This window comes from Stegostoma tigrinum, chromosome 14 (genome assembly GCF_030684315.1).
Source record: "Stegostoma tigrinum isolate sSteTig4 chromosome 14, sSteTig4.hap1, whole genome shotgun sequence".
In the NCBI taxonomy this organism is placed as follows: domain Eukaryota; kingdom Metazoa; phylum Chordata; class Chondrichthyes; order Orectolobiformes; family Stegostomatidae; genus Stegostoma; species Stegostoma tigrinum.
In genome coordinates, this window is record NC_081367.1 from 45,914,974 (window position 1) to 45,942,258 (window position 27,285).

The 27,285-nt window shown below is 43.7% G+C and overlaps 1 protein-coding gene across 3 annotated transcripts in view; it reads right to left on the bottom strand.

Moving 5' to 3' along the window:
* atp11b (ATPase phospholipid transporting 11B) overlaps window positions 1–27,285 on the bottom strand; it is a 178,517-nt gene that overhangs the window by 40,019 nt on the left and 111,213 nt on the right. For all 3 annotated transcript variants that reach the window (XM_048542084.2, XM_048542086.2, XM_048542085.2), the window contains one exon: window positions 23,662–23,827. In XM_048542084.2, the coding sequence (XP_048398041.1) occupies window positions 23,662–23,827 (166 nt within the window). The remainder of the gene's footprint in view (window positions 1–23,661; window positions 23,828–27,285) is intronic.

Here is a 27,285-nt window from a genome sequence, read left to right on the forward strand (position 1 = left end):
TTAACCAAGACAGACGATGATAGTATCAAATTTTAAAACAATACATGTAGCTAAAATTAATGATAAGGCAAAAGACTGGGTAATTTTAAAAAACCAATAAAAGATGACAAAAAAGGAAGTAAACCAGCAAGGAACATTAAAATAGACAGTAAGAAGGATAAAAAGAGAGGCCAAAGTGAATGGGGAGACAAATATAAAGTACTTGGTAAACTCAAGTCTGGCAACATCTGTAAGCAGAAAAAGGCAGTGAACATTTCCAATCCAGTGACGTGAATTCAACTGAAGGTTCACTGGGCCCAAAATGTTGACTATGCTTCTCTTGACAGATGCTGCCAGTCCTGCTGAGTTTCTCCAGGGGACCTATCAACTTTTAGTCTCGCTCATACTTTATCTCTAGTGATAGTTATTGCGTTTATTTCCCCCTACACCCCACCCCCCCACTCTCCATCCCAGGTTGCATCCGAGGATATTAAAGGAAGGAGTTTCAGAGATAGTGGGTATACGAGTAGTAATCAATTAAGAATCTTTGGACTCTAGAGCTAGACCCAGAGAACTAGGAAACTGCCAGGGTAAAATCCTTATTCAAAATAGGAAGGAAATGGGGGGAAAAACCCATAGGTAACTTCCAACCAGTTGCCTTGACCTCGGCTCTTGGGAAAGAGTCCTTTATAAAGGATGTAACAGCAGAACATTTAGAAAGTTGATGAGGGTCGAGCTGTGGATGTGGTGTATATGGACTTCAGTAAGGCATTTGATAAGGTTCCCCATGGTAGGCTCATTCAGAAGGTCAGGAGGAATGGGATACAGGGGAACTTAGCTGCTTGGATACAGAATTGGCTGGCCAACAGAAGGCAGCGAGTGGTAGTAGAAGGAAAATATTCTGCCTGGAAGTCAGTGGTGAGTGGGGTTCCACAGGGCTCTGTCCTTGGGCCTCTACTGTTTGTAATTTTTATTAATGACTTGGATGAGGGGATTGAAGGATGGGTCAGCAAGTTTGCAGACGACACAAAGGTCGGAGGTGTCGTTGACAGTGTAGAGGGCTGTTGTAGGCTGCAGCGGGACATTGACAGGATGCAGAGATGGGCTGAGAGGTGGCAGATGGAGTTCAACCTGGATAAATGCGAGGTGATGCATTTTGGAAGGTCGAATTTGAAAGCCGAGTACAGGATTAAGGATAGGATTCTTGGCAGCGTGGAGGAACAGAGGGATCTTGGTGTGCAGATACATAGATCCCTTAAAATGGCCACCCAAGTGGACAGGGTTGTTAAGAAAGCATATGGTGTTTTGGTTTTCATTAACAGGGGGATTGAGTTTAAGAGTCGTGAGATCTTGTTGCAGCTCTATAAAACTTTGGTTAGACCGCACTTGGAATACTGCGTCCAGTTCTGGGCGCCCTATTATAGGAAAGATGTGGATGCTTTGGAGAGGGTTCAGAGGAGGTTTACCAGGATGCTGCCTGGACTGGAGGGCTTATCTTATGAAGAGAGGTTGACTGAGCTCGGTCTCTTTTCATTGGAGAAAAGGAGGAGGAGAGGGGACCTAATTGAGGTATACAAGATAATGAGAGGCATAGATAGAGTTGATAGCCAGAGACTATTTCCCAGGGCAGAAATGGCTAGCACGAGGGGTCATAGTTTTAAGCTGGTTGGTGGAAAGTATCGAGGGGATGTCAGAGGCAGGTTCTTTACGCAGAGAGTTGTGAGAGCATGGAATGCGTTGCCAGCAGCAGTTGTGGAAGCAAGGTCATTGGGGTCATTTAAGAGACTGCTGGACATGTATATGGTCACAGAAATTTGAGGGTGCATACATGAGGATCAATGGTCGGCACAACATTGTGGGCTGAAGGGCCTGTTCTGTGCTGGACTGTTCTATGTTCTATGTTCTAAATATATTATCAAGCAGAGTCAGCAAGGCTTCACTAAGGGGAAATCATGCCTGACAAATTTAGTTGAATTATTTGAGGAGGCAAGAAGCAAGATAGATAAATAGGTAACCAGTACATGTAACTGATTCCAAAATCATAACACTTGCAATTTTGGTCTCCTTCTTTAACGATGGATGTAAATACATTGGAGGAGATCATTTACTACATTGATGTCTAGGATGAGAAGGTTGTTTTAAGTGAAATGACTGGACAGACTGGGCTTGTTTCCTCTAGACTTTAGAATAGGTGGGATGATCTAACTGAAGTTTATAACATCCTGATTGTGTAAAGGATATTTACTCTTGTGAGTGAGTTCAGAACCAGGGTACGAAATTTTAAGATTATGAGTTGCCTTTTCAGGTGAAAGATGAGGGGGAACCTTTTCTCTGAGAGGGCTGTGCTGCCTTGGAAGGTGAGGTCATTTTAGGGCAGAGGAAGATTGTTTCTTGTCAAGAGAATCAAACTTTATTGGGGATAGATGGGAATGTGGAATTCAGAAGACAAGCAGATCAGCCACAATCTTATGAATTGTAGAGCATTCTTGAAGGATTAAATGGCCCATTTCTGTTCCTAATTCATACAACTGTCTCAGCAGCACCCATTACTGAGCTTGTAGTACCTCCAGTACTTGGCTGGCAGCTCCTGAAAAAGAGGATTTCCACCCCAGTGAGGGGTGGAAGTCTCTCAATGAGGCATGTGGGTTTCAAATGGACATCAAGCAGATATCTCTAGTAAGTTAGTTAAGCACAACTAATCTTCACCGAACTATACTCTCATTTATTAGCCCATAGTTCTTCAAATATTAATAATTTGAAAAAATTAAATTGGGAATGACTATTTGAGGTTAAATCCACATCTGACATTTGGAAGTCTCTTAAAAGCCAATTGATCAGAGTTCAGGACCAGTATATCCCTGTAAGGATGAAAGATAAGGATGGCAAGATTCAGACAAGATGACAAGAGATATTGGAAGACAAAAAGAGAGAAGGAACCATAAGGTTTAGGAAACAGAAATCAAACACAGGCCTTGAGGAATATAAAAGAAGCAGAAAAAAATGTGCTGTATAACTCTGACTCTATAACTTGAACAATAAATTAGGAGGGCTAGATCAAACCATGAAATGTTCTTGGCAAGATGGATTTAGGAGAATCCAAAGACATTTTGTGTATATTAGGGGCGAGAGTGTAACCAGGAAAAAGGAAGGTCTACTCAAGAACAAAGAAGGAATTTATGTGTGCAGCCACAAGAAATGAAGTGGGTGAGGTCCTTGATGAGTACACTGTATCAGTATTCACCAAAGAGAAAGACTTGGATGATGGTAAGATTAGGGAGGGATATGTAAATATCGACATGCTCAGAATATCAAGGAAGGTGGTGGCACTGGCTGCTTTGTAAAACATTAGATCGATAAGTTCCCATGGCCTGATGGTGTCTACCTGAGGATACTGAAAGAGGCAAAGGAAAAGATTGCTAGGGACTTGACACAGATCTTTGTACCCACTTTATATACAGGCAAGATTCTAGAAGCCTGGAGAATAGCCAATATTGTTCCCTTGTTTAAGAAAGGCAAAAGGGATAATCCAGGAAATTACAGGCCAATGAGACTTACAACAATGGTAGGAGATTTATTGGAGAAGATTTTCAGGATTTACTCATATTTGAAAACAATTGATTTAGTAAGGTTATTAGCATGGTTTTATACAGGGTGGGCCTTTTCTCATTAGTTTGACAAAGATGATAGATAAGAATGGGGCAGAGTAATGTTGTCTATATGTGCTTTACTGAAGCATTTGAGAAGGTCCCTCATGGTAGGCTAGTCCACAAATAAGTGGCTTGGGATCCACTAAGTTGTTAAGTTGTGTCCAAAATTGGCTGGGGTAGTTTTTCGAATTGTGAGTCTGTGACCACTGGTATTCTGCAAAGATCAATGCTAGGACTTCTGTTTTCTATATATGAATAATTTGGATGAAAATAAAGGTGATTATCTGATTAGTAAATTTGAAGAAGACATGAAAATGGGTGGAGTTGTGGATGGTGAGGAAGTTTGTCAAAGGATACAGCAGGATATATAAATCAGTTGTAAAGTTGGGCACAGAATGGCAAATGGCATTTAATCCAAAACAAATGAGAGGTCATAAATTTTGGGAGGTCAAATGCAAGAGGAAAAGTACACAGTAATAAATGGCTGGACCCTTAGAAGCATTGATATACAGAGGGATCTTGGGTTGCAATTCCATAACTCCCAGAAAGTGACAACACAAGTGGATAAGGTGGTAAAAGAAGGCATATTGCATGCTTATCTATATCAATCAAGGGACTGAGTATAAAACTGGCAAGTTATACTGCAGCTGGGATAAGTCTTTAGTCAAGCCACATTTGGAGGGTCATGTGCAGTTCTGGTTGCCACACTATAGGAAAGATGTGGATACAAAAGAGGTTTTCCAGGATGTTGTCAGGGTTGGAGTGTATTAGATATAGGAAGAGTGGAAAAACTTGGGTTGTTTTCATTCAAGTGTCAGAGGCTGAGTGGTGACTTGATGGAAATATATAAAATTATGAGAAACATGGGTAGGGTGGATAGTCCAAGTCTTTTCTCCAGAGATGCCAATACTAGGGGTCATAGGATTAAGGTGACAGAATAAAATTTAAAGGAGATGCACAAGGAAAGATTTTTTTTTATAACACGGAAGGTGGGAGGTGCCTGAAATGCTCTACCAGGGGAGGTAGTTGAAGCAGATATGTTAGCAAAGAGGCATTTGAGCAGACTTATGAACAAGCATGGAATTAAGGGTTATGAACCATGTGTGGGCAGATCGGATTAGTTTAGAATAGCATCGCAGTTGATACTGATACGGTGGGCAAAATGGCCTTTTCCTGAGCTGTACTCACTATGTTTCTACAGTCTTGTGCCAAGTCATTGTCTTCGAAAAGTTCATAATCACCATTTTTTTTATTCTTCCATGGGACATGCTTTCATTTTCCTTGATTTGAGTGGCTTGCAAGGCAATTTCAGAGAGGTTAAGGGTTATCCGTATTGCTGTGGCTTTGCAGTCACACATAGATCAGTACAAGCAAGCATGACAGATTTCCTTTCCTAAGGACATTTGTGAACCACATGGTTTGTTTTTTAAACCATTGATATGTTTCACGGTCACCAAAACAGAGATTAGCTTTTGATTCTAAAGCATTAGCCTAGTTTCTGGGCTTTCAAACTGGTGAGATTAACACGATACCACTGTTCAACACTATTCACCTCTGTTCCCCCCTACCCCACAGTGGCCTGAAACTCCCAAATACATCCCTTTCTCTAAACTAAGTGTCTCATCTGGCATCCTCCAATGCTCTGGCACTACTGAAGGATGACTGGATAATAGTGATGAAAGCCATAGCTATTTTCACTCATACTTTCCTCAGTAAAGTAGGATACATCCTTTTTCACTCTGAGGACTGTCAATCTTTGGTTCCCAAACTTATTCGGTTTCACAATCCAATTCACTTAAACTTTGTGTGAAAATCTACAGGCAGTTTCCTTTTAGCTTTCTGGGTAAATAAATATATGCATAATATTTTACTAAGCACATCTTTCACATCATGATTGGTGTCTCAGAGTTCAATACAGCTAACTGGTTATTTTTGAAATAAAAATAGAAACTGCTGTAAATTATCAGCAAGTCTGATAACTTGGTAAATCTGGAGAGGGAAAAACACACCAGATCCTTTCTCAAAACTTTTGAAGTATGGTCATCACAGGTCACTGGCCTTAAGTGTTTACACTTTCCAATACAAATTGAAAAGAAATACATCAATGTGAGCATTATTGTGCTGGATAAAGGCAGATTAAGAATATACTCAAATCTAAATTGATGTCTATGATAAAACAAAGGGTAATAATTCAGAATAAATTCATGGGGAATGAACACTGAGAATGAAAAGGAGGTTAGAAAGTATAATTCAGAAGGTACAATTCAGAATTTGAAAGAAGCTCTGTAAATTTTGCAAAGTAAATACTAAAGTCTGTTGTAAACAGATATCAAACATTTAAAATGATAATCGCATTTTAGAATGACTTTGTATGAAGTCAAGGACGGTAAAATTGTAGCTGGGATATTTAACATATCCATACTTTATTAATAGAAGTAGAAGTAGAAGTAGTGAGAATGTATATAGGTATTCTGGAGAATGAAGGGAAATTGCTGTTAGATAGAAGAGAAATAGACTGGAGTCCAAGATGGATAGATTATTGTGCTGCAAAGACATGCAAGGCAGAGACGATATGACACAAGCTCTCACTGTAGATTTTCAGTCCTTAGGTATGCAAACTGTGATGTGGAATTGGAAGAAGATCACTATATACTCTTTATACATGAAGTACAAACAAGATAAATCACAACTACAAATCATACCATACTTCTGTGTAGAAAAGCATCTGAAGGAATTCCATAGAACATAGAACATTGCAGCACAGTACAGGCCCTTCGGCCCTTGATGTTGTGCCGACCTGTCATACCGATCTCAAGCCCCTCTAACCTACACTATTCCATGTACTGAAATATATTAGATGAAAATTTACACCAAGTCAAAAGACATATTAGGATGGGTTATAAAACTAATTAAAATATTGTTTTTTCAATGGAAGGTTTTAAGGGAAGAGAGATTGAGGGGTTTTAAAGAATAATTCTAGAACTAAAGATCCAAACAGCTGAAGATATGACTGCCAAAGATTCAGCAAAAGAAACAAGGCTTGTAAATGAAGTAACAGTTGGATTTCTGAGACTACAAGACAGTTGGTATGAATACTGGGCAAAACTTAGAATCTACGATTTAAAATCAAGTTAATTAATATTTTAAGATGCATATTCACTGGTGGTGAGAAAGGACATGTTAAAGGCCAGAATATACTTTTTGAAGTGACTGACTACATTGTCAAAGATGACAAAGCAGGTGTATGCACTTCTTTAGAAATTGCTCGATAACGATATGAAACATCGCATTCAACAAAACAGTAACAATGGAATGATTAATGGGTATTGCTTGGTGAAACAAGTATAATCCGAGCCATTTTTAAAAATCAAGCTAAAAATTCAACTTGGCCACAGGATGCACAATATCTTTAATAAAAGATATAAAAGCAGCAGGACTGGTAAACAAAGAGAATTATGAGAGACTTCAGGAGAACTGACAGACCAGTCTGATACAGGAATATTTCCACAGGAGTTTATGGGGCTTTAAAAAAATAAAAAAAAACTTTTCTGCTGGCTCAGCCTCAAGCTGTAGAATTTACATCTAAACGTGTCCACCCTTTGAATGCTCTCCTCTCCAAATTAGTCTCTTAAAATCTACAACTTGATTATTTGTCCAAGCATCAATGCAAAATTTGGTCTGATAACACTCCTTTGAAATGCTTTGTCAGTTGTTAACTTATTCAGTCAACTCAATTGAAGGTCTTCATTTAAGGGACTTTAATTGCACACTGATTATAAATTCTTGGACCTTTTAAAGCTGAGGGTATTGGCCAATTTGATGATAATAGAATTGTGGGGGGTTTGAAGGGCCCCAAAGGGAAGAGGCCTGCCACATTCAGGCTAAGTAACACATGGATCATGTTCATCTGAGTGAGATATTAAGCAGCTGCTGAAACAAAGAACAAAATCACTGTTTATACCAACTTATGGAATAGAAGTCAGCCATTTGGTTTCTCAAGTCTGCTCTGCCATTCAATAAGATCATGGCTGTTTTACTTGTGGTTCTAATTACATTCTCATCCATTCCAACACCTTTGGTTCCCTTCTAAAGAAAGATCCATTAACCCTGCCTTCGAAGTACTCATTGACACTGCATTCAAAGACAGAGCTCCCAAAGCTTTTGTATGATAGATATTGAAATATAAATGATAAACTAATGGACAATTCAAAACTAAGTATGTAGTGGAGGAGTAAACAGTAATGACATTACCAGCTTGAACTACCTTCTATGTTGCAAATTGGTAAATGACCTGAAACATCAACTGTTTTTCTCTCAATGAATGCTGACAAACTGCACATTGTTCCAGCATTTCCTGTTTTCGTTTACATCACAAACTCATTGTTGATTATTTCTTCTGAAAGATCTTATGTGAGACTATACAGTTGAAGTACTTAATTATCATTGTTTAAAAATAGTGTATGACTGTCCATTTCTTTTGGGCCTTCAAAATTGTTCCAGCAAAAAAACAGCACTATATGCTGAATATCTTGTTCATGAACTTTCTTGTAATCACCTGCTAATTAACTATACATGGTTTGAAACATATTACGTATGGATAAGTTGTTATTTCAAGCCAGGATTTATTCATCTGTGCTGAACAAAGCACTGATTTGTGATTACAATAAAAGGCTATATGGTTAACCAACAAATGGACCATATGTTAAGGGCACAGTATCTTTCATAAGATCTGAATATATATTTAGGTAAAAGCTTTCATTAAACAGAATTACCTTTCTTATGCAAAAATAAAACGAAACAAAACCAGCTTATTGCCACTTGTGGTTACATATGGACAACTGAGCGAATGCGGCTAATAATTCTTCTATTGCTAGAGGACTGTCCGGGAGGTTTGCATCCTCCTTTACAGAGCGGCACAATCGTGATCTAGTTAAAAAAGTAATGTAAAGCAAATAAAAGGAAAACAGTTGCATATTTGTACAAATTCTGCATACAAATGACTAATATACTCTAAGTGAGCTAATAATTTACATATTTGTCTCTAATCTAATATAATCACCTTTATGTCCTCTTCATATTGCACCATTTCCAAACAGGAAGACCCAGATTCTAATGATGACTCTAAATAGTCCATGCAAATTGTATAGTCACAGCAAACAGAATATTCTTTCCCCTTGAAGGGATCGTACTTGCTTCTACCTAGCTCTGCATCATTTCCAACATTCCTATCAAGATCTATAATTTGGCATTTTAAGAATTATTTGCAAGAATCCAAGTCCTGTCTCTCCCTATTTTGGCTTTTAATTTATAAAATCTTATTATAAAATCGCTCTGCTTGTTCAGGTGCTAAAATAATTTCTAAATATGGTAGATATCCTACACAATGACTGGACATTACTTTTCCTTGGTATTTATTCTGACACAGCAACAAACTTCTCTATACGCTTAGTTTGGGTTCAACTAGCTTGGATCTCATTCCGGTTTTGCTATAAACACAGGAAATAGAGGGCTCAATTCCAGAGGTGATATGAGTGCTAGAGGACTTTGATTTCCCTGTTTATTAAAAGTTACCTTCATATCCAAGGGTCAAGGTGAAACAAGTGTCTTACCTCTCATCTTAGATCTTAGATATGAATGTGCATTTGACAAAGTGGGACAGAAGTCCTCTAGCAAAATTGAAGTCACTGGGAATTGGGGAAATAAGCTTAACCAGTCGAAGTCATACCTTGTACGAAGGACCATGGCTACAATTGTTGGAAGTCAATCATGTCAGCCATCGGACATCGCTGCTGGCTTTTCTAAGAGTAGAGTCCAACCAAAGGAACAGAAAAAAGCCATTCAAGGTCACTAAGCCTTTTCAACATTCAGTTAGATCATTCTTGATCACCTACTTCAATATTGCTTCTCAACACCAACTCCATATTCCCTAACTCCATTGGTCTCTAGTTATCTACCAACTTCTACGTGAATATGTACAATGATTGAGCTTCCACAGCTTTCTAAGGTAGTGAGTTCCAATGATGTCTCAGAATCTGTGTGAAGAAATTCATCCATTTCTTAGCCTTAATGGTTTCTGAGGAAGGGTCACCTTGAAATGTTAACTCTGATTTTTTCTTCACAGATGCTGCCTGCTGAGCTTTTCCAGCAATTTCTGTTTTTGTTCCCACTGGGAGAATGTTAGTCTGGTCATGTCAGGATGTAACTTATCCACCCTGGTGATGAAAATTGTATGATTTATATACATTAAATCACTTTGGAAGCTGGATTACTTGGAATTATTTGGAAAACTGAAGCAGATGGTTGTTGGTTACTTCTGCAAAAGGGTGTCTTCTAAAAAAACAGACAAGGTTACACAGCCCTTCCAGAATAATGGCTACACTTAGCATTTGCCATAAAGCATGTGACTGCAGACTCCTGTGGTATTAATAGAAAGATGTTTATGCTGTTGGGTTTATGGCAGGAGGGGTAAATATACAAGGCCATAAGGCTGTGTTTACAGTTCAGAAGAATCCAAGATTGAACAGGTATTTTTAAAAACAGTTTAGTTTTAGAAAATACCAGGATTAAGTTTAGAAGTTTACTGTCTCTACAAGGAGTAGGTTAGCGACCAAGTCACATCAGCAGAAGGTTTTAGTTCATAAAACATCCAAATCAACACAGTCCAGTTAGAAATCTGCAGGTTATCATAATTGTGAAAGTTTAGGTCTCAGATTTATAAGAAGTTCACGCTGGCAGACCTAGAAAGAGCACATCATATTGTTTCCATTGTTCACAGCAAAGCAACAATAAGGAGTCAGTTAAGTAGAACTTCAAGAACTGATCTAGGCACGTCATTTCTCTGGACTTGATTTTCTGTAACAGCGTTGGGGAACAAATGACACTTTGCTTTGAGGTCTAACTATTTTCTGTATTTAGACAGCTTGTGCTTTTTATTTCTTTGTTTAATAAATTCCTGTTCTATTTTTGAATAAAATCTACAGCCTCGTGTGAATAAGCTTCAGGTGACTAACCACCCTGTTTATAAACTAAACAGAAAAACTCAGACTTAGCAAGCAAATTTCATTCAGGGACTAGTAGTACCATCAGCTGGGATAATAACATCTTGTACAGCTCCTACCGACTCCAGAACTGATCCTAATGTCTAAACAATCTGATGCCCTCTGCTGTACACAAGCCACATTTTCAATCGCTCATTTTCCTCTTCCTGTGTTCATCAGCATGTCAACTGGGGGCTAATACTGAAATTACTACTTTTAAGATGCTGCTTTCCCATTCTCATTCCTAATTCTCCGAAATCTACTTTCAGGATTTCATTTCCCCTTGCAGCCCAAAATCACTGGAATCAATATGAACTATGTACCCTCTTGTTCACTCTTGCCAAACGTCTCTGCATAACATCCTACAGTCACTCGTGATATCCTTGACCCCGATACCAAAGAGGGAACATATCAGCTTGGAGTCACATTGGCATTTCTTGGTCACCAATTTGTTCCCCTAATTGATGAATCCTACATCACTATTACTCTTCCGTTGTTCTTCCTTTGCCGTATACAGCTGAGTTATCCATGCCTAATGTTAGGACATATCGGCTCTACTTTTAAATTCCCAGATAGTTAATTCTTTAGCGTAGATGGGAGTGGTACATTGGGACACAACAAAATCCCTGATATAGCTGAATCTGAGAGAATAGCCTGGGAAAGTGAAGACGAAAAAAAAAATGGACAATTCCCCTACTCCTGGAACCCTCCAAAATTGTCCATTTAATGAGACGAATCAGAGGGTTCCCTTGTAGTTATGTCAACAGTTACCCAGGTAAACTTGGTCAATTAAAAACCTAGTTTAACTTCAGGGCAACTATTAAAATAAGCACTCAATGTACCACTGGCACCCATACCTCCTGCAGACTCTGACCTGACAACCCTAACAGCTGACACCAACCACACCCTCCTGTGACCCAATAAATCCCGCAACCCGATACCAGACCAAAAACACCCCTCAGCCCAAGGGAAGCTGACATCACCCTCTTTCCTCTGGGACGCGACTATATAATTGCTCCCCGTGTCAGAACACATCTGTCTATCCCCTGTTGCTGGAGCCCAACATACTCTTCTCTTGCGGATCTGACAGACCCCCAGAACTCAACAGCAACCCTTCTCAAAATGCACTAAACCAGACACTCCTCTCCCCAGGGACTCTGCCAGACCAAGCACTACCAACTACCTGAAATACTCAGTCAGCTAACTAGTACCATTTTCACTTTTCAGCCTACCAACTGGGATCTAACCCTCATACTCATCTTACTCACCCTTTCACAAGAGCTATCAACGTAGTTGTGCGGCTGGACATTTAAATCACAGAGTACAGCAACATGTGCTGTGAAAAAGGGAATGTGGTTTATCTCACCACAGCTGTCCTGTAGCATGAGGATACAACTGCATTTACGCACAAAAGGAGAGAATGTGCCAAGACAATGACTAGGTGTCAAAGGTTTACTTCTATGAAACATCTTGAAACACTTCAAAAGTTCTTTAAATTACATATTTTCTCATTTGTTTCTCCCTTCAATCTCCAATGTGTTCGAAACATACCCATTTGTACCCTGTCAAGCAATTAGACCTATTTTCCTTTTTTGTATAAACTCACAAGACACAGGCTATAACAGCATTTACTGTCGTTTATCTCAGAGCGAGGAGTTTTGGTCCCAGACCAGAAGTGTTGGGATAAAACCCTGAAGACATTATTTAAAGTAATGTATATAACAGAAATCAGAGAAGCATTATGGTACAGAGGAAGCCATTCTTTCCACTGTGGCTGCACCAGTTCTTCAAAAATAAACATCATTATCCATTGTCAATTTCATGCTTTTTCACTGTGTATCCTTTATTTCAATCCAAATTATCATCCTTTGAATGCCTCAACTGAATTTACTTCCACCATTCAGACAATACATTCCATGCCCCAACTACTTGCTGCTAGAAAGCATACATTTTTTTCCTCATATCATCCTTGTTTTTTTCCCGCAAATCACTTTAAATCTATACCTTCTTGTTCTTGTTCCCTTTATAAGCAGGAATAGTTTCTCCCAATCTGCTCTATCCAGCCCACTCATTATTTTGTAAACCTCAGTCAGATCTCCTCTGAACTACCTTTTCTCCATGGAGAACAGTCCCAGCTCAGTTCTGAGAGGGGATCACTGGACCCAAAACATTAACTCTGATTTCTCTCCACAGGTGCTGCCAGACCCTCTAAGCATTTCAAGCAAATTCTGTTTTTATAACCTAAATGGCACTATTTTGAGAGGTGAAGAAGCAGCAGGACCCTGTGTATTCACAAATCTTTTGTTATTGGCATAGAAATTTGATAAGGCAAATATCAAAACATACATGGTTTAGAAACAGGGACAGTAAGTACAAAAAAAATCAGTCATGCTGAATGTTTACAATTTTCAGGTTAGACCTCAATTGGTAATATTGTATACAATTCAGACATCATACTTCAGAAAGGTTATCAAAGAGAGAAGGCATTTTGTCATTTGACTAAAAGACACAACAGATGAGAAATTTCAGTTATGGCAGGCAACTAGAGAAACTTGGATTACTATCCATTGAGCAGAAAACTTTTATGTGGAGATTTAATAGCGATTGATTGAAGGAAGCAACGGTTTCCTTTGGCACGCGAGTTGTTAACTAGACATAATGGATTAAAAACAGGTGGCAAAAGAAATAAGGAGAAATGTTTGAGGTCCAGAATGGTTCTGATAACAAATCATCGAACAGATTCAACATAATGTTCAAAGCACAATTGGACATTTAACAGTTTCATTTCTTTTAATTAATTTGAATTTAACTTTAATTAATGAATTAAATGGGGATCAAGCTACTCTGTTACGCTAAACTGATTATTCCTTTACAGACTCAGTATAGCCAAGAAAGGGTGAAAATGGCTTCTTTCTTGGCTGTATGATTCTTTCATTTTACATTAGTTTCAAATAGTCTCAGTCAAAGTCATGAAAATGGAGCTTTATTCAATACACAGAAAGGAAATGAACTTATAAGGAGGAACATCAGATCAAAAGCAGGCCATTTCGTCCTTGAGCCTTTTCTGGCATTTCATCGATCCAGCTCCAGATATTTGCCTTTGTTTCACTTCCCTTAATACGTTTGGTTAACAGGTATTTATTTCAGATCTACAATAAACATTTGGACCAGCACAAACTGTTGCCTGTAAAAGACATTTCTGAACTTCTACCACTCTGCAATTGGAACTGTTTCTTAACTTCTCCCCAAGAGACCCTGATCTGACAACTGAGACAATGCAGATGGATATTTAATTTTTAAGACTGCAATGCTCTGAAAATCATGCTTTGTGCATCATGAAAATTTGATCAAGACTAAGGAAAACAAATGTCATGAACTCTCTTACAATTGGGCAGTTAATAGCAGCAGACAATTAAGAAATTAAAACAGAAGCAGGAGTTAGCTATTCAGCCTGTCAAGCCTCATTCGCATTCAAACAGATAATGGCTACTTCTACACAATTTTTCATCTCTATTTCCATATACCCTGATGTCATTAATATCCAGAAATCTACTGATTTCTATCTAGAACATAGTCAATGAGTGAGATTCCACAGAGCGTGTCCAGTGGAGATTCACACGGATGATCCCTTGAATGGTAGGTTTAACGTATGATGAACGGCTAAGGATTCTGGGATTGTACTTATTAGAGTTTAGAAGGTTGAGGGGAGATCTAATAGAAACTTACAAGATAACATATGGCTTAGAAGGGGTGTACGCTAGGAAGTTGTTTCTGTTGGGCACAGCCTTAAAATTAGAGGAGGTAAATTTAAAACTAAAATGAGACGACATTTCTTCAGCCAGAGAGTGGTGGGCTTGTGGAATTCATTGCCACAGAGTGCAGTGGAGGCCGGGACGTTGGATGCCTTCAAGGCAGAGATCGACAAATTCTTGATCTCACAAGAAATCAAGGGCTACGGGGAGAGGGCAGGTTATATGGTATTTACCGACCCAGTGAACATAAGGCATAGGAGCACCATTAGGCCATTTGGTCCATTCCATCTGTTGAGGTTTTGCTGACTCACTCACTTAGGGAAGTGGAGTTGAAATGCCCATCAGCCATGATTTAAATGGCGGAGGGGACTTGATGGGCCGAATGGCCTTACTTCCAGTCCTATGTCTTATGGCCTTATGGTTTTCTGGGATGGAGAATTCTGAAGACATGTCAATATTTAAGCAAAGAAATTCTCTCTCATGTCAGTTGTAAACAGCTTTGCCTTTCTTTCTTAATTAAAATAGGTGGGCAAACGAGCAAATAATACCAAAATGTACAGTAAAAGTTTCTTGGAACATATAAAAAGGAAGAGCAAGCTAATACGTGAGCACAGGTCCCTTTGAGAATGAAGCTAGGGAATGAGGAAATGGCAGGCTAGTTAAACATTTTGCATCAATCTTCATGGTAGAAGACACTCAGAGCATTCCAAAAATATTAATTCAAGAGGCAAAGGAGAGCAAGGAAGACAAGAGGGAATAATGACAATAACTGTCACAGAAGTAGTGGTGCTAGGGAAATTAATGAGACGAAAGGATGCAATACTAAAGCATTTAGAAATATGTCATATCACAAAACAGAGTCAATACGGCTACATGAGGCAAAAATCTTACCTGACAAATTTATCCAAATTCTTTGAAGTGGTATCAAGCACAATAGTCAAAAAGAAACCAGCAGATCTAATGTATTTGGATTTCCAAGAGACATTCAATAACGGACCAAACAAAAGGTAATTTAGTGAGACAAGAGTCCATGTTTGGGGTAGTATATCAGCACAGATAGAGGACTGGTTAAGGAAGACAAGATAGATTTTGGATAAAGGAGGTATTTTCATGATGACGTGTAACTGGTAGAGTGCCATGGGAATCAGGGTTGGAGCTACAATATTTGCAATAGATATTAATTACTTGAATGAGGAAAATGAAGATACTATTGCCAAAATTGCAGATAACATAAAAGTAGATGTGAAGTGGCAAAACTAATAGCGTCTATAGAGATAGTTAAGTGAGTGAGTCAGCAAAACCTCAACAGATGGAATGGACCAAATGGCCTAGTGGTGCTCCTATGCCTTATGTTCACTGGGTCGGTAAATACCATATAACCAGTAAATCTAACATAGAACATAGAACAATACAGCGCAGAACAGGCCCTTCGGCCCTCAATGTTGCGCCGACCTGTGAACTAATCTAAGCCCCTCCCCCTACACAATCCCATCATTATCCATAAGCTTATCCAAGGACTGTTTAAATGCCCCTAATGTGGCTGAGTTAACTACATTGGCAGGCAGGGCGTTTCAAACCTTTACCACTCTCTGAGTAAAGAACCTGCCTCTGACATCTGTCTTAAATCTATCACCCCACAATTTGTAGCTATGCCCCTTGTACAAGCTGACGTCATCAACCTCGGAAAAATACTCTCACTGTCCACCCTATCTAATCCTCTGATCATCTTCTATGTCTCTACTAAATCCCCTCTTAGCCTCCTTCTCTCCAATGAGAACAGACCCAAGTCCCTCAGCCTTTCTTCATAGGGTCTGCGCTCCAGACCAGGCAACATCCTGGTTAATCTCCTCTGCACCTTTTCCAATGCTTCCACATCCTTCCTGTAATGGGGTGACCAAAACTGCACACAATATTCCTAATGAGGCTGCACTAGCGTTTTGTACAGTTGCAGCATGACATCACGGCACCAAAACTCAATTCCTTTACCAATTAAACCTACCAACCGTAAGCCTACTTAACAGCACTATCAACCTGGGTGGCAACTTTCAGGGATCTATGTACATAGACACCAAGATCCCTCTGCACATCCACACTACCAAGAATCTTTCCATTGACCCAGTATTCTGCCTTCCTATTATTCCTCCCAAAGTGAATCACCTCACATTTATCCATATTAAACTCCATTTGTCACCTTTCGGCCCAATTCTGCAGTTTATCCAAGTCTTCCTGTGACCTGCAACATTCTTCCACACTGTCCACCACTCCACCGACTTTAGTGTCACCTGCAAACTTACTAACCCATCCACCTATGCCTGCATCCAAGTCATTTATAAAAATGACAAACAGCAGTGGTCCCAAAACAGATCCTTGAGGCACACCACTCGTAACCGGACTCCAGGCCAAAAAGGTCTAAGGTCCCCATTTAAGATGAACTTTAGCACAAAAAGCAGAATTTTCATGAATGTGGATTCAACATGAGCTTGTTTTTATTCACTATTCAACCTAGTCAACATCAAATAGAAATTCCTCAATGCACACTTCAGCCAATTGCTTGCGATTTTGTTTGTCCTTGGGATGTGGGTGTTGGTGAGGCCACAATTTATTGCCCGACATTAACGGCCCTGAAAAAGAGGTGATGAGCTGCCTTCTTTAATGAATGCTGCTCATGTGGTGTAGCTGTACACACAGTGAGAAAGTAGTTCCAGGATTCTGACCCAGTGACAGTGAAGGAATTCCAATATAGTTCCAAGCCAGGGTGATATTTTATTTGGAGCGGAGCTTACTTACATCAGTCAGTGGAGGACATACGTGCTTAGGCTGGTGATGGTATTCCTATCAAGGGGGTTTTGTCTTTTATTGTATTGACTTTATTGACCCATTGTTGGAGCTGCCCTCAATCAAACAAGTATAGAGTACTCCATCACACTCTTGACACCTGCCTTGTTAGTTGTGAGCTGGATGTCAAGGTGAGATGGTTAGATTCTCTCATGACCCACTATCACTCGTATCCTTACATACAGATAAGGAAGGACACCGCTTTGATTGGGACAACACATCCATCCTAGGACAAGCCAAACAGAGACATGCACAAGAATTCTGAGAAGCATGGCATTCCAACCGGAACTCCATCAACAAACACATTGATTTGGAGCCAATCTACCATCCCCTGAGAAAAAGACATCACAAACCCAAGGAAACCTAAACAGATAAATAGAAAGCGGGACATAACACCAGCGCTTCGTCGGAGGCTCACTGATGATGTTACCTAGAATGGTGACGAAACATCTGGGAACAAACCTTCAAGCTCAGTGAACCAGCTTATGTCTGGAACAAAATAAAGACCTACTCTCTTGTGGACCGAAAGGAGGAGAGCGCTGTCTTGGAGGTGAAAGGACGGCGTCGGGTTGGCTGTGCACCCTTGCGACCAGTGGATCTTAATGCTGGCTTTGGCCTAACGCTGGTTCAGGGGAGCAGCCAACCTGCAACGATGGCTGCGGCAAGTGCTCGTGCCCCAGGTCAGGGGGTCTGGAACACCATCCGTGTTTCCGTAAAGAAGGCGGATGAAGGTGCACCTGTGGACCGCACCTTCTTCGTGAAGAGGGTCCTGTTGGACTGTTGCGGGTTCGCTGCTGCGGACATTTACTGCCTGCAGGATTTCCCCGGAGGAGGTTTTTACGATGTGACCTTCAGGAATGCCAAGCTTTGCGAGCGCTTCCTGGAGGTTTTCAAGGAGAAAGAGGGTGAGGGCCCCCTCTCTGTATTGACCGCCGTCCCGCTGTTTGTGATGCCAGCGCAGAGGAGCCGTATGGTGACTGTACACATGTACAACCCGCATGTGCCAGCAGTTGATGTCCTGACCTTCCTTCGAAGGTACGTGAAGGTGGAAGGGGACCTAACTGACATCGTGGACCCCTTTGGCATCTGGACCAGTAAGAGGCAGGTCAAGGTGATGCTGAGGATGGGCGCAGACGGGAATGTGGTACACCCACCGACAGCTTCGCGATCGTCGGGAGCAAGGGCTACCTGACCTATGCAGGGCAACCTAAAGTCTGCCATGCCTGTGGTAGGTCAAGTCACGTGGAGGCCGACTGCAAAGCCACCATCCGCAGGAACTGCAGGGAGGAGGGACATCTTGCAAAGGATTGCCCACAAGAGAAAAGCTGCAACCTTTGTGGGGAAGCGGGCCACCTCTATAGGGCATGCCCGCAGCAGGGGACCACCTACGCCCAGGTCGCCGGCAGGGGCAATGCGGGGCCAGCCCCGCCCGGAGGAGAGGAAGGCACCAGGGCCCAGCAAGGACCCCACTAATGTGCAGGAGGGCCAGGTCGTGCAGGAGGGCCCAGCCCCGCAGGATGGGCCCGAGGCCAGCAAAACACCCCTGCAGGCTCCACTCAACCCGGAGATCATGGAGGCGGCGACAGGCGACCCAGGGGAGTGGACGAAGGTCCGGAAAGCGAGGAGGAAGGTGCGTCGACGGGCCCAGGAACCGCAACCATCAGGCAGGAAGAGGCAGCTACAGGGGGGCTATAAGAGCTCCTCTGACGAGGGGGATTCGGAGAGGGCCCGCCCGAAGCACAAGTTAAAGATCTCGAGGGAGAAGGAAAGCAGCTTCCAGGTGACGGGAGGTGTCCTGAGGCTCCCTCCGACACCCAGTCAAGTGCCGCTGGGGCACTGGAGGGCCCCCCGGAACTTCCAGGCGGGAAGGAGGAAACAGCGCGTCCTCAGCCTGACCCAGAGCCGGATCCTCCTGCCTCCGCACCCCTGACGGGGGGATGCCACCCGGAAGGCAGCACGGACGGTTTCCTGAGCCCGGAGAGCGTCCAGCAGTTAGCCCAGGCAATGGGCATGAAGGGACAGATGGAGGGGCTGGACCTTGGACTTGGGGAGGATACTGCGGTCACTGCCCACAATGGGGGTACGAATTGCGAGCATTAATGTGCGCAGTATCAAGTCCACCGCAAGATGTGTATCCACGTTGGCCTACCTGACCACCATCGAGGCGGACCTTCTGTTTCTGCAGGAGTGCGGGATACCACACCTCGGCAGGTACGGGAAATGGTCCGGCGCCTGGACCTGTGGGCCTTCGATCTGGTCGGGGGGTAACGACTGTCGCTCCTCGGGCCTGGCTATTCTGCTGCGGGGGCGCGACTTCGCCATCTCTCAAGTTCAGGAGGTGGTGGGGGGGTGCCTCCTAGTGGCTGACGTCACCTACAGGAACACTCCCCTGAGGCTGATCAACGTGTACGCCCCAGCAGTACGGAATGAGCGGTTGGCCTTCCTGCAGCGGCTTCCACCCCTGCTGGCTATGTCCAGGCCGGTCATCCTAGGCGGAGACTTCAACTGCATCATCAATGCAGATGGAAGATCTGGCGTGGGGACAGCGGGTGGGGGGAGTCAACTGGACGTCACGTCCAGATTCCTGATGGGCACAGCGAAGGACGCCAAGCTGCTCGATGTCTTCAGCACCGCTGCAGACGGAGTGCAACGGAGGTACACCTGGTCGCGGCCAGACGGGTCTATCCGCTCAAGGATAGCCTTCCTGTTTGTGTCACGGGCGTTCTCGGTCAGGTCCACCGGCGTCGAGCCGGTGTTCTTCTCTGACCACTGCCTCCTGCTGGCCGACTGTCACTTATAGGACGAACAGCCGGCCGGCAAGGGGACGTGGAAGCTCAACACGACTCTGTTGACCCCAGAGAATGTCGAGGAGCTTAAGAGGGAGTACGCTGGTTGGAGAACCGTGAAACCCCTCTTTGAGTCTCCGGGCGACTGGTGGGAGACGGTGAAGGAGAACATCAAGAGGTTCTTTGTCCTCAAGGGTGTTCGGAAGGCGAGAGAGAGGCGGGGAAAGCTGTCGCGACTCCAGAAAAGGGTGCAGAACCTGCTCCTTCTGCAGTTGATGGGGGTCGATGTCACGGAGGACCTCCGCGAGGTGAGGGGCCAGCAAGCCTCGCTCTTTGCCGCGGAGGCCTCCAGGATAATCTTCCGGTCCAGGGTCCGCTCCGTGGAGCAGGACGAGACGTGCTCGCGTTTCTTCTTTCAGAAGGTGCACGAAGAGAGCTCTATGCGTAGCCGGCTGAAGGAGGACGACGGCTCGGTGACGTCGTCTCGGCCCGACATTTTGAGGATCAGCAGATCCTTCTATGCCGGACTGCACGACCCGAAGCCCACGGACAGCACGGCCTCCGAGTCGTTCCTGTCGTCTATCACAGAGGTCTTAGACGACGGCACGAGGGAGTGGCTGGACCGGCCGATATCCCTGGACAAGCTGACCAGAGGCCTCAAGTCCTTGGAGAGGAATAGGACCCCGGGAAGCGACGGCTTACCGGTCGAGCTGTATTCCGCTCTGTGGGACCTGGTCGGCCAGGACCTGCTGGAGGTGTACGATAGTGCACTTCGGGCAGGGGATATGTGCAAGTCCATGAGGAAGGGCATCAGCACCCTCATTTACAAGAGGAAGGGGGAGAGGGAAGAAATTAAGAATTGGCATCCCATTTCACTATTGAACGTGGACTACAAAATCCTGGCCAAGGTCATAGCCAACCGGGTCAGGTCTGTCCTGGAGTCGGCGATTCACCCTGACCAAACTTGTGCTGTGCCGGGCAGGAAGATCGCTGAGAGCCTCGCGCTCATCAGGGATACGATCGCCTACGTACAGGACAGGCGGGTGGACACCTGCCTCATCAGCCTGGACCAGGGGAAGGCCTTCGACAGGGTCTCTCATGCTTACATGAGGGACGTCCTCTCCAAATTGGGGTTCGGGGAGGGCATCCGCAATTGGATCCGGTTGCTCTACGCCAACATCGTTAGCGCAGTCTCGATCAATGGGTGGGAATCAGACAGTTTTCCTGTTAGATCTGGAGTCAGGCAGGGCTGCCCGCTCTCTCCTGCCTTGTTCGTGTGCTGTGTGGAGCCCTTCGCCGCATCCATCAGGAAGGACGTGAGCCTGAAGGGCGTGACTATCCCAGGCAGCGGAGGCCTTCAGGTCAAGAACTCCCTGTACATGGACGATGTCGCCGTCTTCTGCACCGATCGTCGGTCGGTGAGTAGACTATTGGACATCTGAGGCCAGTTTGAACTGGCCTCGGGTGCCAAAGTCAATAGGGGTAAGAGCGAGGTCATGTTCTTCAGGAACTAGGACGACCGCTCCTTCATCCCCTTCACTGTCAGGACAGACTACCTGAAGGTGCTGGGTGTTTGGTTTGGTGGAGCTGGGGCGTACACTCAGACTTGGGAGAGCGTATCACCAAATTGAAGCAGAAGCTGGGCAGGTGGACGCTCCGGTCCCCCTCCGTCGCGGGTAAGAACCTGGTTGTCAGGTGCGAGGGGCTTTCGGTACTGTTGTATGTGGCGCAGGCCTGGCCTATTCCCTGGACCTGCGCCGCTGCAGTCACCCGGGCCATCTTCCACTTCATTTGGGGGTCGAGGATGGACCGGGTCTGCAGGGACACCATGTACAAAGACCTGGAAAATGGTGGAAAGGGCGTACCGAACGCCACCCTCGCCCTGACGGCTGCCTTTGTGTGCGGGTGCATCAAGCTGTGCGTAGATCCTCAGTACGCAAACACCAAGTGTCACTACTTACTGAGGTTCTACCTGTCCCCGGTGTTGTGAAGGATGGGCCTGGCCTCGTTGCCGCGGAACGCTCCGAGTAGTTGGACCGTTCCATACCACCTGTCCTTCGTGGAGAAACTTTTGAAAGGAAACACCTTTGACCACAAGGCCGTCAGGCAGTGGTCAGCACGTAGTATCCTCGGGACCCTTCGGGAAAAGGAGAGAGTGGATCCCGTTGTGTGGTTCCCCACGCAGACTGCCAAAGTCGTTTGGCAGAATGCCTCATCGCCAGAACTTTCAAACAAGCACAAGGACATTGCTTGGCTGGTGGTAAGAGGGGTTCTGCCAGTGAGATCCTTTATGCATGCCCGGAATCTCTGCACCACCGCACGCTGCCCTCGAGGTGGCTGCAGGGGAGACGAGACTGTCGATCACCTCCTTCTGGAGTGTGCCTATGCGCAGGAATTCTGGAGGGGGATGCAGTGGTATTTGTCGAGGTTCGCCCCGAGCAGCTCCGTGACGCGGGACTCCGTGCTCTACGGGCTGTTTCCGGGGACGCACACCGAGATCAACATCAACTGTGCCTGGAGGACCATCAATGCAGTGAAAGACGCTCTTTGGTCTGCCCGCAACTTGCTGGTCTGCCAGCTGAAAGAACTGACCCCGACCGAGTGTTGCAGACTGGCGCACTCCAAGGTCCAGGACTATGTGCTGAGGGACGCGCTAAAGCTTGGGGCAGCTGCCACCAAGGCGTGGTGGGGAAAGACCACCGTATGAAACCCCTCGTCCAGAATAGAAAAAAGAACCTTATCTGGTAACTGGGCCCAGCTGGCGCCTTCCCCAACTGGTCAGGGGGCCAACAGGGACTGTGCGGGGTGACGACTGCCGGGGTGTTTTCTTTGCTTTGTTTTTTTCTCCTTCTTTGTTTTTTTTCCCTTTAGTTGGTGTATGTGCCCCCTGGGTAACCCGGAGCGGCTTGCATGACTGGGTAGGTGTGTAAATATGTTTTATTTTTTGTACATCTTACAAATAAAGTATATTTTTTCAAATAAAAAAAAGTGACGAAACGTCTGAAAACTAACCTTCCAGCTCAGCGAGCAAACTCACATCCAGAACCTCAACCTGAGCTACAAATCTTCTCAAAACTCATTAGACGAGATTCCCTACAGTGTGGAAACAGGCCCTTCAGCCCAACAAGTCCACGCCACCCCTTGCAGCATCCCACCCAGATCGACACACCCCTGAACACTACAGGTAATTTAGCATGGCCATTCCACTTAGCCTGCACATCTTTGGACTGTGGGAGGGAACGGGAGCACCCGGAGGAAACCCACGCAGACACGGGGAGAATGTGGAACTCTGCACAGACAGTCGCCCGAGGCTGAAATCTAACCCGGGTCCCTGGCGCTGTGAGGCTGCAGTGCTAACCACTGAGCCACCATGCTGCCTGTATTGTATTGTACTCTTATACAGCAGTAAAATATATACAGAACACCATCACTATATGGTAGCCAACTAATATGAACCGCAAGCTGATATGATCTTGCATCTACAAAACTCGTGGAAAATGGTAATGAACTAAAATACCAAATATAATGTAACTGGATTATTTTTCCACAAACATGCATAAAAATGTAAACTTCAAATAATAAATCACAATGCATTTAAATGTGCTCTTCTCAATTCAACGCCTACCTGTGATCTTTGTGTCAAAGTAGGTCGTGCATGTCTCCAAAACACTTTCCTTAGGACATCAGGGAATAAGCAGGCAACTACTATAACAATGATGCCAAGCCAGGCTGAAGCACTGGACAACAGGTGTACGAAGACGCAGTACATGTCTTGTGACTGCAGAAATGGCCTGTAAAGGAGGAGACTGGAGATTAATTGAACATATGGTAAGCATATATTGCTACTACACATTCAAATGTAGCTCGTCTTTACTCCCACACCATCTTCTTCAAGAAAGTATATCTCTCTGTGATGAATCCCAAATACATAAACTTAATTTAGACAAGAGTCACATAACAAAGACGTTTGTACAACATATTCAAAACTTTAATATGCATCTATGAAAGCATAATGATAACAGTTTCATATTAGAACATAGAACAGTACAGACCCTTCAGCCCTGGATGTTGTGCCGAACTTGTACCCTACAAGAAGGTCAATCTAACCTCCACCCCTACCTTATAATATCATCCAAATGTCTACCTTATAGCTGCTTAAATGCCCTTAATGAGGCCGACTCCACTACCCTCTCTGGCAATGCATTCCATGCACCACCCCCGATTACTCTGAGTAAAGAACCTACCTCTGAAGTCTCTTCTATATCTACCTCCACTCACGTTAAAACTATGCCCCCTCATAATAGCTAACTCCACCCTAGGAAAAAAGTCTCTGGCTGTCCACTCTATCTGTAGACCTGATCATTTTGTACACCTCTATCAAGTCGCCTCTCATCCTTTGTTGTTCAAAAGAGAAAAGCCCTAGCTCTCGCAACCTTTCCTTGTAAGGCCTTCCCTCCATTCAAGGCAACATCCTGGTAAAACTCCTCTGCACCTTTTCCAACGCTCCCACAACTTCCTTGTAATGAGGCGACCAGAACTGGACACAACACTCCAGACGTGGCTAAACCAGGCTGTTGTTTAGCTGGACCATAACTTCAAGGCTCTGGAACTCAATCCCTCTATTTACGAAAGCTAACATACCATCCACCTTCTTAACAACTCTATCCACCTGGGTTGCAGCTTTCAGGGAATTGTAGACATGAACCACAAGATCCCTCTGCTCCTCCACACTGCCAAGAACCTTTCCATTAACCATGCATTCTGCTTTCAAATTTGTCCTTTCAAAATGAATCACCTCATACTTTTCAGGGCTAAACTCCACCTGCCACTTCTCAGCCCAGCTCTGCATCCTATCAATGTCCCTTTGTAACCTAGAACAGTCCTCCACATTATCCACAATGTGATCCACCTTCATATCATCTGTCCTAATCCACACTTCCACTCCTACATCCAAATCATTTACAAAAATCACAAATAGAAAAGGACCCAGAACAGATCCATGTGGTACACCACTCGTAACTGAGCACCATGTTGAATATTTTCCGTTCACTACCACCCTTTGTTCTCTAAGAGTCAGCCAACTCTGAATCCAATTTGCCACATTTCTCCCTATCCCATGCCTCCTTACTCTCTGCATGAGCCTACCATGGGGAACTTATCAAGCGCCTTACTTAAATCCATGTATACCACATCCACTCCTCTACCTTCATCCATGTGTTTGGTCACCCCTTCAAAGAATTCAGTAAAATTTTTGAGGCATGATCTACCCCCCACAAATCCATGCTATCACAAATCAAACTGCCTATCCAAGTGATCATAAATCCTGTCTCTCAGAGCCCTTTCCAATAATGTGCCCACCAGTGACGTAAAACTAAATAGCCTGTAATTTTCAGGGTTATCCCTATTCCCTTTTTTGAACAAGTGAATGACGTTTGCCACTCTCCAATCTTCCAGCAATATATCCCTGGACAGTGAGGTCTGAAAAGATTATCGCCAAAGGCCCTGCAATCTCTTCCCTCGCTTCCCATAGAATCCTTGGATAAATCCCATCAGGCCTGAGGGATTCATTTATCTTCAAGTTCCTCAAAATTCCTAGTAAAACTTCCTTACTAACATCGACTTCCTCTAGCCTACCAGCCTATTTAACACTGTCCTCCTCTACAACTAGGTCCCTCTCAGTTTTGAATACCAAAGAAAATTATTCATTAAGGACCTCTCCTATCTCTTTAGGCTCCGCACACAAATTCTCTTTACACAAATTCTCTTTCAGAAGAAGGGTCCAGACCCGAAATGTCAGCTTTCCAGCTCCTTGGATGCTGCTTGGCATGCTGTGTTCATCCAGCTTTACATCTTGTTATCTTGTCCTTATAAGGCGACAAGGTTATGCAGTGGCTAGAAATTCTGCAATGAGTAACTCACCTCCTGACTCTACAAAGCCTCCCCACTAACTTCAAGGCACAAGCCAGGAATGTAATGAATTACTTCCCAATTGCCTGGATGATAGCATCTCTAATAATATTGAACAAGCTTGACACCATCCAGGACAAAGCAGCTTGTTCAATTGGCACCATACCCACAAACATTTACTCCTTCCACCACCTAGTCACAGTAGCATTAGTGTGTACTAACTACAAAGTGCAGTGAAGAAATTCGCTAAGACTCCTCAAATAGCACCTTCCAAACTTATGAGCACTATCATCTGGATGGACCAGGGCAGCAGATACATGGGAACAACACACCATCGATCCTTCTTAAGATCCCGTCCGGACCCAAAATGTTAACACCGCTTTGTCACCACAGATACTGTCAGACTTGCTGAGTTTTTCCAGCAATTTCTGTTTTTCTTTCTAGCTTCCAACATCAGCAGTTCTTTGGTTCTTTCTTCCCCACGTTAAAAGGTGTCCCACACAAGGCGGCCACCAAAAGAAAATCCAACCCAACCTCCACGCTAACACAAGTCCTGCGGTTCGAGGTGTTGGGACAGAATTGAGAGATTGGGCAGTCTCTGAGCTTCAGACTGACACATAAGCAGTGGAATTTGACTTAAATCACTTTGTACGAGAAAGAAGAACAGGAGAACAATTCAGTAGTTTTCTTCATGACAGAGCAGCCCTCGAGGATCCACTTTGCTCACCTTGCATGGGGAAGGGGCTAGAAAATGTGCCTTAAAATTAGTCTGTTCCGTCACCAACCAGGCAGGTAAACTACAAACAGTAGGGTCATCTATCTGTGGTCTGAAAATTAAAGATAAACTCAAATCTCAGAGCAGAACATAGTCTGGAACAATGAACTGACCTTGTTAACCATTAACTTCGGCATTTTGGAGATATCGCTGCCTTGCAACAGACTTGAAAAGCAGGTGAAGGGCAGCTTAGGAAAGTAGTGTTAGTTACACCTCCTACTGAAGTGGAAAACCCCAAGACCAACCCAGTATGCATAGAATTAGACTTGCCATCAAGAGCAAACTCATCAACCAACCCCTAGCTCCCTGTTGGCATCAAATATCACCTCATTACTCTCAAATTGCAACTTCTCAAGAACAAGCAGGGAATGGTCGTGAATTATTATGCCTCCAGCCTTGATTACATAAACAAGTCCAAACAAGGGTTATACTCTATCCTGGACTTGATAATTACAGGAAAGAAGATAATATTTTTCCTTCTTGGTGCCCTCAACATCATATAATGCTGTGAAGAAATCATCAGCTACAAGACCATGAAACACCAAGGCTGGTTTGATGAGAATGACC